Here is a 17,698-nt window from a genome sequence, read left to right on the forward strand (position 1 = left end):
ATTTCTTCCTCGGCCTAGTGGGAATGTGCGTGCACAATTTCACGGAAATCACACGATGTGTTCATGATTTGCAGCATTTTGTTTGAAACGGAGCACTCCTGCGAACTTTGGAAGCCGATCTTAGCCAATCAGGATGGAGTCTGAGAAATCTGAAAGACCAGTTTTGTTGAATGGCTCTAGAGAGACTGTGTACCAATTTGTGTGATGTTTGGACAAAATCTGTATGTGTACTGTCCAAAAACGTGTTTTGCACAAAGCGCCCTCCTGGTGGCGCTATAACAGGCCGTTCTGGAAATTTCTGGGGCAGAGGTTCATCGTTGGTATCCAGGGAGTGTGTGTGCAAAATGTGGCATCGACCGGGTTAACGGTGCCGGAGATTAGCTGTTCACAGACGGACGGACGGACGGACGGACACACAGACACACAGACACACGGACGGACGGAGTGCAAAACATACTCTCTCCCCATGCCTTCGGCCTGGTGGAGACAAAAAAGATCTGCAGTATTCATGCCAGTCTTTCTCGGGCATGACCACAAAATATGAGTCAACATCTATCACAGGGTGTCAGAGAGATCTGGGTATATTCTTGTTCATCTAGCTTTGCTTAGTTTTGCCATGTTACTATTGTGTCTCACGCAAGAAGAATATGAGTTAATAGTATTGAATGCATAGCTTCCCAAAATGTGTCTGACAGAGTGGTACCCAGTTAATTTCCCAACCCCGCTTTGATCTTATGCAAAGCAGGAGGGGCCTCTTCTGATAAAAGATTATATAAAAAAGAAATATGGCCTTTTGACAGTTGAGTAACTGTCAGAATATGTAAGTGTGATATATATATTTTTAATTAATTCGGTACCTCATTGATATCTTCACAGTGGGTGCCGTTTCCACGGAAGCCGGCAGGACACGGTCCACACTCCCACGAGCCATCGGGGGCGCTGTTGCATTCCACCCCAGCAAAGCAGGGGTTGGACAGACAGCCATCTGTAAGACATTTACACAACAGCCATCAGTAAAACTACAGGAGACTCCCATATACGCTACCAGGAAGTAGACATTTACACTACAGCCATCAGTAAAACTACAGGAGACACCCATATACGCTACCAGGAAGTAGACATTTACACTACAGCCATCAGTGAAACTACAGGAGACACCCATATACGCTACCAGGAAGTAGACAATTACACTACAGGCTGTAGTGTAATTATCATAGAGTATAAAGAAGGATAGAGACCGAACTGGAGCGTTAGCCCCGCCCCCCCCCCCCCCCCCCCGCTATTCATTTCAGTGGAAGTTGCTCAGTGGCGTTTTGAAGCACCCGGAAGACTTCCGGAAGTATAATTATAACTCAATGACTCGAGCGAGCGGAAGTTTAGCCTAGCCTAGCCCCGGGTTTACGCACGTGACGTCATGAACGTCCTTCCACTTCCATTACAGTGCTGCAATTCCACATTTCGCCAGTAGGTAGTGGCATCTTCAACGTTGGATAGCCTTACTGGGGGCTTGGTAATTACACTACAGGCTGTTACAGCAGCCATCAGTAAAACTACAGGAAACACCTATACACTCACAGGAAGTAAGACATTACAGTCATCAGAAAGTAAGTAAGTCAGAGAGGCTTATCGTCGGTATCAGCCAGGGTGTGGGAGTTCTATCCCCGTTTCAATGCGCTAGACCCCTCTGGGAGATGGATTGCTGAGGTGGAGCGCAACACCTACCATCAGCTCCCAGTACTTACACCGCACGACTTCAAGCCATGCTCCTCGTACGCTGAGTTGGGGGCGGTGCCCCGGGATCGAACCCATGAACTTGCGGTCTGCTCTACCGACTGAGCTACCCTACCCAGTCATCAGTGAAACAATAGGAAACAGTGTAGGTGTTTCCGAAACAACTATACAACACCAGGAACGATGCACTTTGGCTCCCTGGTGTTACAGTAAGCTTTTTAAACCCTATACTTTGTTGACCAGCAAACCATCTTTGGCCCCCTACGTTTTTCCTCCGTCTACAACAGTGGTTCTCAAATCTTTAATTACAATGAATGACACCCCCCCCCCCACCATACTCTGAGAGTGTACAAATGGAACCAAATAAGTTCGCCACAAACAGGCCATCTACAAGCTCAAGACGCGTTGTAGATGGGCTGTTTTTGCCTAATATCCCCCCATTCTGACATGCCTAGAACAGGGATGCTAGGGGTGATGTGGTTAATACGCACGCACACGCGCGCACGCACGCACGCACGCACACCCTGCACGCACGCACGCACACCCTGCACGCACGCACGCACGCACGCACGCACGCACGCACGCACGCACGCACGCACGCACGCACGCACGCACGCACGCACGCACGCACGCACGCACGCACGCACGCACCTCGTCTTAGCTTGTTTGCTCAATGATTAATTCCCAGGGAGTGAGCTATACACAGCAGCACACGCTCCTAAACATCCAGACTTTGGCACGGCTACAGTACAAATATTTAACTTAAATTAGAATTACCACAGATGTTGAGATCATGGCACATTTAACATTAATCACAACAAATGTGTGCGTGCGTGTGCTAGTGCGTGCGTATGTACGCACGAGCGTACGCACGCACGTGCATGTGTGTGTGTGTGTGTGTGTGTGTGTGTGTGTGTGCCAGTGGGCATGCTGTGGACTGTGACGGCGGCTCACCGATAGGACAGTCGTTCCTGTTACAGATGTCAGTGTCGCTGGCCTCCCCGACGCACGTCTTGCCGCCATGCTGGGGCTCGGGGCTGTTGCACACGCGCGTCCGGCTTTTGGCGCCGCCTCCGCAGGTGGCCGAGCAGATGGCCCACGGCGACCAGGGTCCCCAGCCACCGTCGACTGCACAGGGGATAAGTCAACAGAGCGTCTAAAATGCGTCTAAAATGCATAGTCGGGGGTCCATTTGTAAAAAATAAATAACAGAGGGGGGATATTATTTTAAGAACCTAAGCCATATTTTCCCATGTTTTCCCTATTTGTATGACAAATAGGGAAAACAGACAATGTACAAGCTCAATTTTAGACACATTTTATTTATACAAAATTGACACATTCTGGTAATATGTGTATTTGACAATCTACAGTATCAGACAAGGAAATGCATGCACTTAACCCATTACAACTATGGTGCAACATATATGGTGTCAAGTTATCATGCCTGACGAGCCTTGTAGGCTTCCGTCTGAAGTGGGCAGACGGAGGTTTGTTTGACAACAGCGTGTCACCATGTTAAGGTTCGTTTTGTTTGTTTCTGTGTCAATATTTTCTGTTTCCCTGTCAAGATTTAAGTTGTGTATTGTATTTGGTTATGAGTCTAATTTATCCATTTGTTTCTTTTCAGTCTGGGTTGCTTTTGATGTTATTGTGGGTTCCCTCCTTCATTCCCTTTGATCCCTATGTGCAGCCAGTGAGGTGAATATTTGTTTGTGTATTTTCGTATGTTTATGTGCTTTATGCTTCATTTATTGTTGTTCTGAATCTGATCACTGTTTGTTTCCATTTGTCAGTTTTTACGTTGGCTTTGGAGAAAGAAAGTTGCTCGAAATAAAGCCACCAGTACAAAGAAACAGCTGACTCGTTTTTAAGACGTTTTTAAGACATGACCGGATCCCTCAAAGAAATCTAATCCTAGCTGTGCAGTGTGTGCACACCACAGCCAGAGAGTAAATGGCCCGGAACTATCGCTACTGCAGTTAAGACACATGCTAAGGTGATTTGGATCTGGGACAGACAGCCGCAAGTCGTCATGTGATATATCTGGTTGTTGAAGGCAGATCCTTGCTATCGTGTTCACTGTTCCCAGAGATCAGTGCTTCCCCCGGGGGAGTCCTTGAGAGGTTCCAGGGGGTCCCCGGCAAGGTAGTTTAAACACTTTAACCCTCTTTTATACTTTTTTTTTAAACATCATGAACAATCTTGGTACAATTGTGGAAAATATTTCAATCATTTTAAACGTTTTAACACAAATCTTCTCTGATGGGGGGGGGGGGGTCCTGGCACAAAGGTTTTTTCAGATGGGGGGGGTCCATGACCAATACAGATCAACATGCGGTGTTGACCCATTCTGAATAGGAACCCCTTTTGGTGTTTTAACTAAGCATTATGTTATACTTTAGCTATTGAAAAATCTACAAGCTCGTAAAAATGCGGCACAAATCTTTGAATATATATTCTTTCAGAGCGAACGTTTTTTTTATTTCGACGTCAGGTCTAAATGGGTTAACATACAAACTATGGTTGTTGTACTCACTCGGACACGGCTTGGCATTGCAGCGCTGGGTCTCTCTGCCGTTGCCGTCACAGTCTGTGCCCCCTAGCTGTGGCATGGGCGCATTGCAGTGGCGTATCCTGGTGATCTGGCCCTCTCCACAGGTGACGGAGCACGATGACCACGGCGACCACAAACTCCACCCACCGTCCTGGCGAACTGGGCAGGCAAAAAAAACAAAAAAACATCGGAACATAAGTGTCCGGGAAAATCATCCGTCTCAAAAAGAGCGACGCTTGGTTTTCATTCAAGAATACAGATATGGATGTTAACTCTGAAAAATGTCACCGCAAGAGAAAACATTGTTTGATATTGGAGAAGAGTGACTCGAATCGAAAGATGTTCCAACGCTCCCTCCAGTGTTTATGTCATCGTGGTCAAACCAACTCCCAGTGGTTAAACTGTTTCTGTCAGTCACCCACGTGCAGTCAGAGTAATGCAAACTTGTAAGCACTAGCACCAAACAAACCGACAATCCCTCAACCACTAATCAAGTTTATTTCGGTGAACGAAGCAAGAGAACGCCATGCTGAATTAACCCATTTTGACCTGAGATCAGATTAAAAAAATGTCTTCTACATCCTGACAGTTTTCTGTTCCCGCCCCCAAAATGGGTGCTCACTGCATGGTAGGCAGAGAGGCAAAAACGTTTTGAACGTCATGTTTGCCTGTAATTAATGACATCGGCAAAATAGGTTGAAAGTGAAAGAAACTATGGTTGCACACAAGAATTTGTAGATAGATTGGGCATGGGACTGAGATCGATCAGCGACGTACTAAAATCTGATTTAGAAACATTTAGAGGTAGAGAATTATGCATAAAAGAACATCATTTGAAATTAAATGCAAATGCTAGAAGGTGGCAATTGCCATCCCCTGGGAGTCTGGGACCCCAAATGATGCACTCGCCATACTGAAATAATTGAACAAATACATTCATGAAGGCTGTGTCATTGAGTGGTATAGGCTATGAATCATTGTATGCTTGAGCACTCTCTGCAAAGTGGGGTGTATTCGGAAATCAACTTCAGCTGGGCAGGGCATGCACACAGCCTCCAACCCGACCGTACAATCCCCACCCCTTAACTGATTCCACCTCACTCAGTTGCATCCTGTGTAAATACATGTCAACATGGAGAGCACTCCAAAGACTTTGTAGCTCCGTTATGCAAAGCCGCGGCCGAAGATGTCATTTCCAATTGAACTCCACCCGAGGGAACATTTCTAGGAACATTTCTACCAAGTTACTTCATCCCCCATGTGTCGTACAGTAAAAAGAACAGCTGCTGGCGTTACATCACTGTTATTGGCAGCCACAACGTACATAGGAGATCATATCATCGTCATAAGGGGTTGAAACTGTACTAGGGACAATGGGTGGAGACCGAAGTCAGTGTTACTGTACCTTTTTTAACCCATTTTGGGCCCATGCTTTAGCTATTGAAAAATAGCAGATCGCAGACCTACAAGCTCATAGCTCATAGCACGCCACCGAGTGGCGCGCTACGAGCTTGTAGGTCTGCTATTTTTGAAAAATCGAAGAACGACACAACATAGCTTTTTCAGAAAACTGTCATTTTCAAACAGACATTTTTAGAATCTGATCTCAGGTCAAAATGGGTTAATGCAGAGGGCGGTACAGTGGGCAGCTCAAATACAGTCTGCTACAGTCTACCATCTATACGGCTAAAAACCATGCATCCGTCCACTGACATTGAGACATGGACTAGCACACCGGTCTGCCATACATTTCTATGGTACAGATGCGCCGGTGCGCAAGGGGCATAGCCCTGGGCACTTCAAGCTGGAAAAGGATCGCCGGTCAAATGATCCTCTTGATCGATATGTTACAACGTGATGTTGAATCGTGAGACATGAGAGCCGCTGTTTCAGCTAAGCTATTTGTGCTAATAATATAGACTATACATTTTGGAGAAGAACAAAACTCAGCCGATGTAACGTTAAGGTGCCCACAAAAAGGTGTTAGGTGCCCGGCACTGGACCATGAATCCCATTTCTGGGCGGGAACCCCTTTTGGTGTTTTAACTAAGCATTATGTTATACTTTAGCTAGCGCTACGAGCTTGTCTGCTATTTTAGAAAAATCGTGAAAATGTGGCACAAATCTTTGAATATATATTCTTTCAGTAGACTTTTTTTTTTATTTCGACGTCAGGCCTAAATAGGTTAAGGTGCCCACAAAAAGATGTTAGGTGCCCGGCAGCTCTTCCACTACATCAGTAGCCTTGGGAACCCAGGCTTTTATTTTCGTTCGCATTCGGCTCAAAAAGAAAAGCACATTGGAAGGGAAACACATTGGAAGACGTGGCATATAGGAAGCCCACTTGCGTGTGTTTCTCTAACCAATAACTCACCACGGCTGTCGCACTTGCGCAGGCTGCATTTGCGGGTCTGGATGGAAGCGCCGCTGCAGGGGTTACTGGTGGCGTCGCATGACCTGCCCCTCTGCTGGGTTCCCGTTCCACACGTCACCGTGCACTCTGTCCACTCGGACCAGGGGGACCAGCCGTCCTCAGCGTCCTTAGCTGTACACACACACACACACACACACGCACACGCACACGCACACGGACACGCACACACACACACACACACACACACACACACACACACACACACACACACACACACACACACACACACACAACCACATTAGAACCAAAAAAGAACAGCTGATCTACCGGACACGCTCCTACTACACTCACCTTTCTAATAAACTATACAAAAAAATCACACCCGTGTGAAGTGTGAAGCTCATATCATCATACATCATCTCATATCGGCCAATCACAAGATCCGTCTTCAATGTTTGCGTGTTTACGCAATGTTCGTGTTCACACAGACACTCAGCTTTGAGGCCATTCATTATCAATGGCATTCAATGTTTGTGTTAGGATAATGTTTGTGTTTACATACACAAACCCTCAAAGCTGGACATAGGAGGGGCTAGCGCCCCTCAAGAATTGTGAACATTTCCGCCTCTAGTGGCTCTAATCAGGATGGACATCTTCCTAAATTAACAATCGTTGACTACAGAAAAGAGGAAGAAATGTCCACATTTCACGTAAAGGCTCACCTGGAAACAGGTGGATAGTTATATGACGCGGTCAGGGAATCGAACCCCAAACGGGGAATCGAACCCCAAACTAACTGAGTTTGTTATTGTGAATCCTCAGTGTTTATTTAAGTGTAAGAATGGAACCAAATGGACCCATAAGGGTTTGGAGAAACAATGCCTTGTTTTAAGAGAAGAAAACAAATATGGAAGGAGCGGGGTGATTTTTAAGTCAGTTTATCCTATGACATCATCTTAACAGTAAAAGGCTGCAGTAGCCATTTTTGGAGCGTGGTTAATTTTGACCAATAAAATATGCGCTTGGCTGACAAAGACAAATAGGCTAGAACAGCACTGCATTATTAAAACTTAACATGCATGGAATATAGATTTTCCAGCATAGAGGGCCATATATTGAAGAGGTCACCCCTGCACAAAGCTGAAATGAAGATCGATAGATAGAAGACAGACAGACAGACAGACAGACAGACAGACAGACAGACAGACAGACAGGCAGACAGACAGACAGACAGACAGACAGACAGACAGACGTGTGCGTGCGTGCGTGCGTGCGTGCGTGCGTGCGTGCGTGCGTGCGTGCGTGCGTGCGTGCGTGCGTGCGTGCGTGCGTGCATGCGTGCGTGCGTGCGTGCGTGTTCAATGAATAACAGAACGTAATGGCGTTCTCCACTTACGCATACACACGGGACAACACTCGCCATCGATAAACGTAGGGTTGGCACAGGCCACCGGAGGGCACGTGATTTGGTGGCACACTATCTTGGACTCCTGCAATCAATAAACAACAAGACAAATGATGAGCACCTTGGCTTGACAATAAATCGCTTGAATCTTTATTCAGTGTCAGAAAAAGCTGACTTTGTGTAGGATTGAGATCCCAGGTCTGTAATGGAACCAAAATAAAGGGTAGGCCTACATTTGGTTCCATTTGTACTCTCTCAGAGTTAAAATGTAAAAAAAAAAAAAAAAAAAGTTTGAGATTATAATTATAATTGTACAGCAGACATGAAGTCCACACACCAGATATGACAAGTGTGATAAAAGTGGTTCCCCGAACACCGTCTGAGACTGCAGGAAGAACAGATGGAGGACAAATGGTCCAAATGGACAGTATTTGGGACATAATAAGGGAATGGGGGAAGGAGGAGCAACGGTATGCCTGGGAGTATGGGATGTAACATGCAAAGTTTTTAAACGCAATGTCGACTTTATTTTATTTTATTCATTTATCCTTTCATGTTTGTTTGTACTGTATGTGTTTTTCTTCTTTTTGTTATTGTTCAGAAAATTTATAAAAATGTAAGTAAAAAAAGTGGTTCCCCGAAACGGTTCCAAATGTGTCGGAACCTATTCCGATTCCACCGAGTTTCCTCCAGATCCCAACCCTATAACTTTGTGTACTTAAGTCCCACATGTAATGTTGTGGCCAGCATATACAGTACCTGGCAGGTACATTTGGTGCAGCTGTCCACAACCCAGTCCTCCTTATCGTCAAACAGGCGACCATCCTGCCAACACATGTTCTTCTCCTTAGAGTTCTTCATCTTCCCCAGGGCGTCCTTCATGACAGTGTTCTCCTCCGTCTGAGCGGACATTGGGACAACAACAGAGTACAGACAGCTATGCAGTTAACCCATGTAGACCTGAGAATAGATTCTACAAATGTCTTTGTTTTTCAGAATGTCATTCTGAAAAACCTATTTATCAGTGGTGATGCCCTATATTCTAATCATTGTGTGACATTGACGTGCACTTGTTGACTATTTTCACTTTTTCGCTGTGTAATGTATTTCGCTTATTATAATGACATGCCCACAATACGGACGGTGTTGGTTTTATAAATATTCAACCAATGAAAAGTGTTCATAAAAGCATGTGACTAAACTAATAACTACATTGGATATACATTGGAAGATCAGTTTCTTTCTTTCTTTTTTCTCGTTCTATTTTTCCTCCAGTTTCCTGAAACATAACAGTTATGGATAGGGGAGTAACGATATAGTAACTGCATCGAAAAATAGCTTTTCATTTCAAGAATCGAAGTATATCGAAATGTAAACGGCAATATTGACTTATCGTATCGTATCGTTTTGCAATGCAAATAATCGATTGTATCAATTTATGCATTTAGCTTTTTTAAGAAGAAAGAAGAGGGGTTGAATTACTTTTCTATTCAATATCGCTACACTTGGTCCATCTATAAATGTGTGTATTCTCTGTGTTCATGTCAAGGTACAGGTTTGTCTGTATGTATTCGAGTCTATGTATTTGCCAGAGAATCACTGTTCCCTTTAAAAACCTGCACTGTCCACATGTTTCACACAGATTTAATTTCTTTGCTAAATAGTTACTGTATCAATTTTAAATCATTGATACAGGTTAGAGTGTCCGCCCCGGGACTGGGAGGTCGGGGTTCGATCCCCGGCCGGGTCATACCAAAGACTCTGAAAAATGGGACCCAGTGCCTCCCTGCTTGGCACTCAGCATCAAGGGTTGGATTTTGGGGTAAGTCCCTGCGACATACTAGCGTCATGTCCAGGGGGTGTACTTGTACATCAAGCTGCCAGTGTTTCAAGCTGAAACCGTCTGAAATTTCAAAATAAAATTCCCACCATTTCCGTTTCCCTACACCTTTAACTACTTAAACCCTCTGAGCAGTAGTTGGATCGCTTTGTCCCCCTCTATACCAAATCTCTTTGCCAAAAATAGCTACAAGCTCACAACATGTTGCAATGACAACTGTGTGTGTGTGTGTGTGTGTGTGTGTGTGTGTGTGTGTGTGTGTGTGTGTGTGTGTGTGTGTGTGTGTGTGTGTGTGTGTGTGTGTGTGTGTGTGTGTGTGTGTGTGTGTGTGTGCGTGCGTGCGTGCGAGCGTGCGTGCACGGGTGGGTGGGTGGGTTTGTGCGTGTGTGTGTGTGTGTGTGTGTGTGTGTGTGTGTGTGTGTGTGTGTGTGTGTGTGTGTGTGTGTGTGTGTGTGTAATGGCCGTAGGAAAAGGCCCGGTTCCAAAGTGTGGCTTGGTTATTATCACATCATGACCTCTGACCTGATTGGAGACTAGGGGATGGCTGGCTGCTTTTCTTAACACTTGGGAACTGTCAGTGGATGAACTACTGCCAGAAGGTTCAGTCTGTGTGTGTGCGTGCGTGTGTGCTTGCACAGGTATGTGTGTATGCATGTGTGCACATGTGTGTGTGAGACAGTGAGAGTGTCACGAGTGTGTGTGCAATAATAGTATGCATGTGTTCATCTCTCTGTGTGTGTGTGTGTGTGTGTGTGTGTGTGTGTGTGTGTGTGTGTGTGTGTGTGTGTGTGTGTGTGTGTGTGTGTGTGTGTGTGTGTGTGCGTGTGCGTGCGCGAGTGCACGCAATCGCGCACACGTCCAGGCAATGGCGCACAGCGCTACAATCCGAGACACCACTTGGTCTGGAAGAGCCTTAGGGACCCTTCTCATCACAGCCGTTTTTTTTTTTTTTTTTTTTTCCCTTTCTTTTTTCCCAAGGTTCATGCCCAGACTCTCTCTCTCTCTCTTATTGCTGGGAGGCTCCGAGAGGAAGCACATGGCCTGTTTTTAAACACAGCCAGACATTAGCCCAGGAGAACCAGGGGAACACTTCCTATACATCCCCACGTTACATCTCATAAAAAGCCTCTGTTTGCGTCCAGCCTCCAGCCTCCTGCGGACCTAGCATGACTTAAACAGGTTCAGGCATCGCTGCTGACTCTATCAACACTCCTGCTGCTACTTCAGTCCGGTTTATGCTTCGTGCCGCGACGGTGACCCGGTCTGAAGATATAGCCGATCTACCAGCTCACAAGGCGACGCTTTGGCGATGCCTCGTGAGCTTGCAGATCGGCTATTTTCAGAGCGGGGCACCGCCACACAGCGAAGTACAAACAGGGCTTTAGTGTTTGCTTTTAAAGTAAATGTAGTTTACCTAGTAACCTTACTGGAGTTCCTTAAATACTGGCTGTGGCACACAACTGCACCTTGGCTCGTTGCACTGCGGAATGACTCAAGCGCAACTGCAAAGGCTTTTCTTGGACTCAATAAGTGGACCTTCCGAATTGCTATGCCACCTTTGTGTCTACCTCATACTGTACCAGCTGGATAATGCCACGTCTATATATGTGGACATCTTTCTTTTTGAGTGGTGTAAACCACTCCTACAACTGGCTTTGTTAGTTTACGTGTCTGTTCGTACCAAAAAATGAGCATGGTTGCTATGGTCACCCAGTTCATACGGGTGTGATTTCATTACGTCAGACATTACGTCAGACCACAGCTGATCAGGCTATATAAGACCTTACACCACTCAGTTCACACGGGTGTGATTTTTTGTCTATCCTCGACATGTTTCTGTTTTTCTTTCTTTACTCCATGCCCTCCCCCCCCCCCCCCCCCCCCCTCTTCTTTTCTGCTTCTGAAAATAACAAGAACGATGGAGCTTGCACAAAAAACTATATCCACTTCTTTACACAAGTAAACCTGTGATGTGACAATAAAGATGATTCTATTGTTCAGCATTCAGATTGCACATAGAAACTGTGAGTAGAGTTTACTGAGAGAGCATAAGGGATACTGGGATAGCCTCCTGGTAAGCAAAATATTGTATATATGCCATATATTTGCAATACAACCAATTGTACTACATTAGCCAATACAAAACAAGTTGCCAGCTAGCTCGCTGGATTATGTTTTTTACTGGCCTGAGTTTTGAATATTAAAGGGATAGTTCAGATTTTTTTAACTTAAGTTGTATGAAATACTTGCCATTAATATAGTGGTTGCAACTGTATTAATTGATTGCCCGAGTCCCATGGTGGGAGTTCTGCTCTGGTTTTGGTGAAATATCAAGTAGATCCGGTCATTTTGTGGGGGGCACTGGGGGCCATGCAGTAAAAGTAAATTAATCCACAAAACTAACGTCATTTGTATTGTTGACCTATTTCTAAAATTATTTGTGCAACTTCGTTCTTTTTTTACCCCTCTATCACACAGAACTATGTTTTTTGTGTCCATATCACTACGCCCAAAACATAATTCCATGTGATAGAGGGGTCAAAGTTGAACGAAAGTCGCGCTAATATTTTAGAAATAGGTCAACAATACAAATTACGTTTGTTTTGTGGATTCATTTACTTTTACTGCGTGGCCCCAGTGCCCCCCACAAAATGACCGGAACTACTTAATATTGACCAAAACCAGAGCAGAACTCCCACCATGGGACTCGGGCAATCAATTAATACAGTTGCAACCACTATATTAATGGCAAGTATTTCATACAACTTAAGTTCAAAAAATCTGAACTATCCCTTTAAGCCAAACCAAATAAAATAGTGTGGAATACATGGATAAAAGAAAAACCCAAGACAAAAACACTATGCTCAGCTGAAAAGATGAGTACAGAAATGGGTACATTAGTAAAGAAAGTATGAAAACCACAGGGTTAGTAGCAGTGGTGGAGAGTAACTAAGCACATTTACTTAAGTACTGTACTTAAGTACAATTTTGAGGTATTTGTACTTTACCTCAGTGTTTCCAAATTCCAATATTTTTACGTCTAGGGCCTACTCCTCCACTACATCTCAGAGGCAAATATTTGACTTTTGCTCCACTACATGTATTTGAAAACCTTAGTTACTAGTTACGTTGATTATTATTACAAAACATACATTACACACTTCAGCCCTATATACATTTCGTCCATTTGAAAATAGCCGATCTACAAGCTCACAATGTGTCGCATCTGATCTGCAGCTATTTTCAAAATATTTGCATACATTTGAAAACTTGAAATGGGTACATTCTGCATAGTGAGTACTTTTTACTTTTGGTACTTTGGTTCTACATTGTCATTGCAGTATTGATGCATTTTCTTAAAGGACCACTTCACCACTTTTCAACCTATGTTCATATAATTGGTCCTCACTAATAATCATGATAAAATGCTACCATTTTTTTTTTCCACCAGTGACATCATCGATGGTGAATCCAAGCTAATAGAAACTGCAGGCTTTCTAGTCCTGAAAAGTTGCAATGCAAAAATGGAAGCCATCGTTCTCACAATAATAGAAATCTAAAAAATGTTGTAAATTAAACTTGTTAAAAAAAAATCTGCCTAACGATGATGTCACTGGTGGACAGGTTTCTAAACTGCCCACAGCCCTCCTATGAGACACAGACTGAGTAGAAAAAAATTGTGCCATTTTATCATGATTATTAGTGAGGACATATTATATGAAGATAGGTTGAAAAGTGGTGAAGTGGTCCTTTAAGTAAATGCATTTTTTTCCACCTCTGGTTACAGTACGTATAGCACACATTTCCCATTTGCGTTATACTCACCACTTTCTGCAGACCATCAATGAGGTTACTGACGACCACTCGGAGGCCTTTGAGCTCCTGGAACATGGTGCTGAGCTCCTCGCAGGAGCGCTCGCACATGTCCAAGCCCGGCTCGTTCGTCTTCTGCCCGATGACGTTGGTGGTGATGGAGGGACTCACGTCCACCACCTCGCTGCTCTCGCTCACCGTGTTGCCCTCATCTGGTGTGGAAAGCAGCAGATGAATGATGAGCAACGAGACGCAGCTTGGTTAAATGGGGCAGGGTGACCAAGTTTTCCAAAGACCCAAACAAATGCCCAAACCAAAATCCTTAAAGGGATATTACTTCACTTTCAAAAACAATTTGGGTCGTTTTATCGTCTATATACTCTCAGGCTTTTGTGAAAAAAAAATATTAAAAATAAATGAAAAAAGTAATTGAACAAACACGATGGAAGTGACATGCTATGAGATTGTATATCTGCTATTTTGTGAAGTATAAAATTACATAAATGCTTTCCCGGATTTTATGTGTTATAAGTCAGATAGTGATAGACTGGTCCAGCCGTGTATGACTTCTGGTCTAGAGGGGCGGGTGCCTGCTATCCTATTGGTTCACCGATTTGAGCAAATCCCCGCCCAGTAAGAGAGGGGGAGGGGAGGATTCCCTCCCCATATGTATGTCGGGAGCCGTTGAGGGCTGATTTCAGCTGCGTAGAAAACAGCGGAGAACACTGAGGTCACCAAATCTGGAGCGACGCACCTCTGCACTGTTATTGTTAGCAAAATACAAGGAAGTACTGTATGGGGTTCCAATGCCAGACTTTCCAATGCGTTTCCCCAGGCTTTCATTTTTGAGCCCAATTTGAACGGAAAATAAAAGCCTGGGGGTACCGAGGCTACCCTACTGATAGCCGATCTGCAAGCTCTCATCGCATAGTTTCCCTAATTTGGACAATTCCTTTGACATTGTTTTTCATTTCTATTTTTATTTTCAACTCTGTATTTTCATCAGGATGACGGAAAATGATGTTGACACTTAGGGCTCCATTTTCGTCACCGCTAAACCCCTTATCCCTAAACTTCTTTGCCTTTTTTTTTACTATTTTGAAAAACATTTTTGAATAGTTCAGCTAGCCTCTACCTTGACACGTTGTGAGCTTGTAGACTGGCCATTTTAACTATTCAAAAATGTTTTGCAAAATAGTAAAAAAAAGAAAGGCAAAGAAGTTTAGGGATAAGGGGTTTAGCTGTGACGAAAATGGAGCCCCTAGTGTGACTGACTTGCACCTTTCAACAGGACACGATAAACTTGTATATTTACATAAGCACTCAAAACAAGTGCAACTGTGGTGGAAACCAGGGCAATTAGGTAGCGAGTGTTGAAAACCACCCGTTGTAGTATGAAACACAGTCGACGATTTGGTGTTTTAGATATAGTGTAGATCATATACTGTACTGCAGTGTTGATTTCGTCGACTAATACTATGACCTTTTTTTTTTCGTCGACTACCATTTTTCACTGATGAAAACTTAATAAAAACTAAGCTACGATGACAAAAACTAAGACTAAATATAACGACAATTTCGCCAATACATAAAAACTAGACTAAAATGTCTGACAGAGACTAGTGGACAAGAGATCAAGTAGAACTAAAAGACAAGTCATTGTATACTTGGTTGCATGCTCAAAATAGCTGATCTACAAGCTCATGGTGCGATTACTTGAAAGGCCCAGCGATCGAAAACACACGGAACCTGTTCACAATGTTGTGTGTGACTTCCCCTTTCCCAATAACTGGCTAAACAATGTGGTGGCGAGCAGCACTTATTGTCTCTAAAAAAACAGATGTTCATTCAGCAGTATTCGATTTGAAACGTCTTCACTTGGGGCCGTTAATCTTTCCACCAGAGAGGGATTCGGGTGGGTGTTGTTTGACGGGTGGGGGTTGTTTGATGGGTGGAGAGGGGTGGGGAGTGGGGACTCAAAAATAGAAATGTGCGTCTTCCTCGTGTGATGAGAAAAGCACACTATTGTCATAAATCCTTGTGACCTTTGAGATGAGTGGGCACTTCTAATATGCGCTTAACAAGCTCGAGAGCGCCTTGACGTTCCCAGATGGATTTAAGAGGAGCCAAAGAAGCCGATCCATGCCCTCGCCCTTTCAGCAAATCATGCTACGCTTATCCAGTGAGCCTGGACTGAGCTGTCTGTCATGTAAACACACCGTGCTGACTGGCTCAGACACGCTGCATCAGCTTCTCGCTGGTGGGGCCGCTCTGTTCAAAGTAGGTTTACTTTTCAACCAGGAGCCAAGCACGGGGTCAGGCCCAGGCACTAGAGATAGCATCTCCTAGACATAAACACAGTGGAATCCCTGGTGATCTGTCTGGGTTCACTTGAATGGAATGCAGCACTTCAACTACTTAAACGGCCCCAGAGTTTTAACCTGAATCCGATTCCGTTCTGTTATCATGGGGACATCTGATGATCTGATTTAAAACTTCCCCAATGCGAGGCTTCCCGGAGCCTTTGAGAGTCAGCTTTCCAGGCACAGAGAAGAACACATTGGGATGTTTCATGTCAGATTATCACACATCCTCCTCACAACACGACAGTAATAGTATCATTCCGGTTAATCTATACCAGGGTTTGGTCAGAGAAAATATTGTGGCTTCCTACAGTTTAGGACTCCCTATCTTGTGTTCACATACGGCAAATTTGGAAGAATAGTCATGTCTGTCAAAGAAATAAACGGCCGGAGCAATGTATCTGCCAGCTGTGCTCTTTGAACAACATGGACACTCATAGGACCAGCACAAGACATCCCATGTTAGACATGTAAGATTCAATACATTTGTATTTATCCCCAAGAGGAAGACTGTAATATTTCAGCGATATTTACTCATTTTAGCTGATTCTGTTTCACCACACTAGTTTGAATTAACAAATGTAAATAGCAAACAAACTGTACACATGCAACTGCATGTTTTTTCCCATATTGATAGGAGGGCCCAGAAAGCAATAGCCATATATGGGTGTTGTCTTTGCAAAAGGAAAGCAACAGCCAAGTCCCATTAGAAATCTGCAGCCATGTAAAGTGGCGTTGATTAATAGCCTATTAATAGGAGCCCAGAGACTGTAAATCAAGAAGTCATTCTAACTCAGTTTTATCCAACGAGGTCCCACTGTAGCCACGGCTATGGTTTTGTTCTTTCAGAGTCTGGTGGACCCATTCAAACCCCAGGAGAGTTCCACTCTGCGTGTGCATGTGAACGCATGCACGCTTTTTCCTGTGAAAGTATTTATGCATTCTTCGAACTGATAAGCGTTCCCTGTATTTCCCGGTAGACTAAAGGGGAGAAAATCCCCAGCAAAACCAGGGTGGACTTCTTTAAAAAAGAATGTATTAGTTCTCATTAATGTCCGTCATGACACTTTTTAGGAGTGTGGCTTTGTTTGAAGTTCCGACTGACTTTTGCTCTGACATTAGAGCCGATAACGGGGCAGTGTCTTGGCTGGTACCAATGTCTAGACAATTCCCAGTTGGAATTAAAAGCTGATTGCGGCACGCACGCACGCACGCACGCACGCACGCACGCAGGCAGGCAGGCAGGCAGGCAGGCAGGCAGGCAGGCAGGCAGGCAGGCAGGCAGGCAGGCAGGCACGCACGCACGCACACACGCACGCACGCACGCACACACGCACACGCACACACCAGACCACAGGAAGAGTCCCAGTGAACAGACTGGTGATCATACTGTAGGTGGGCTGTGAAGGATGGCGGTCTAAAGAGGCGGTTCTCAAACGTTTTACTTAGAACCCCCCAAAACAGACCTGTAAGGGTCGATTGAGACCCCCTACAATGAACCCTTGAGAAGCAACAGGTCTAAAGGAACGACGTCCTCCTATTTCCCAAGGTGTCTGGACCATCTCAGCAAAGAGGCGCTCTGCATGCGAGCACTGCCGAGAAGGATCATGAGGCA

General features: G+C 44.6%; 1 protein-coding gene across 1 annotated transcript in view; it reads right to left on the minus strand.

The window, feature by feature from the left end:
• Window positions 1-17,698, minus strand: part of thbs2a (thrombospondin 2a) — a 45,136-nt gene that overhangs the window by 22,942 nt on the left and 4,496 nt on the right. The window contains exons 5-11 of the mRNA XM_079512209.1: window positions 13,733-13,932; window positions 8,827-8,967; window positions 8,059-8,152; window positions 6,663-6,833; window positions 4,271-4,447; window positions 2,686-2,859; window positions 858-985 (exon numbers count right to left, since the gene is read on the minus strand). Of these exons, the coding sequence (XP_079368335.1) occupies window positions 858-985; window positions 2,686-2,859; window positions 4,271-4,447; window positions 6,663-6,833; window positions 8,059-8,152; window positions 8,827-8,967; window positions 13,733-13,932 (1,085 nt within the window). The remainder of the gene's footprint in view (window positions 1-857; window positions 986-2,685; window positions 2,860-4,270; window positions 4,448-6,662; window positions 6,834-8,058; window positions 8,153-8,826; window positions 8,968-13,732; window positions 13,933-17,698) is intronic.

The sequence above is a fragment of the Electrona antarctica genome, assembly GCF_951216825.1.
Source record: "Electrona antarctica genome assembly, chromosome: 10".
In the NCBI taxonomy this organism is placed as follows: domain Eukaryota; kingdom Metazoa; phylum Chordata; class Actinopteri; order Myctophiformes; family Myctophidae; genus Electrona; species Electrona antarctica.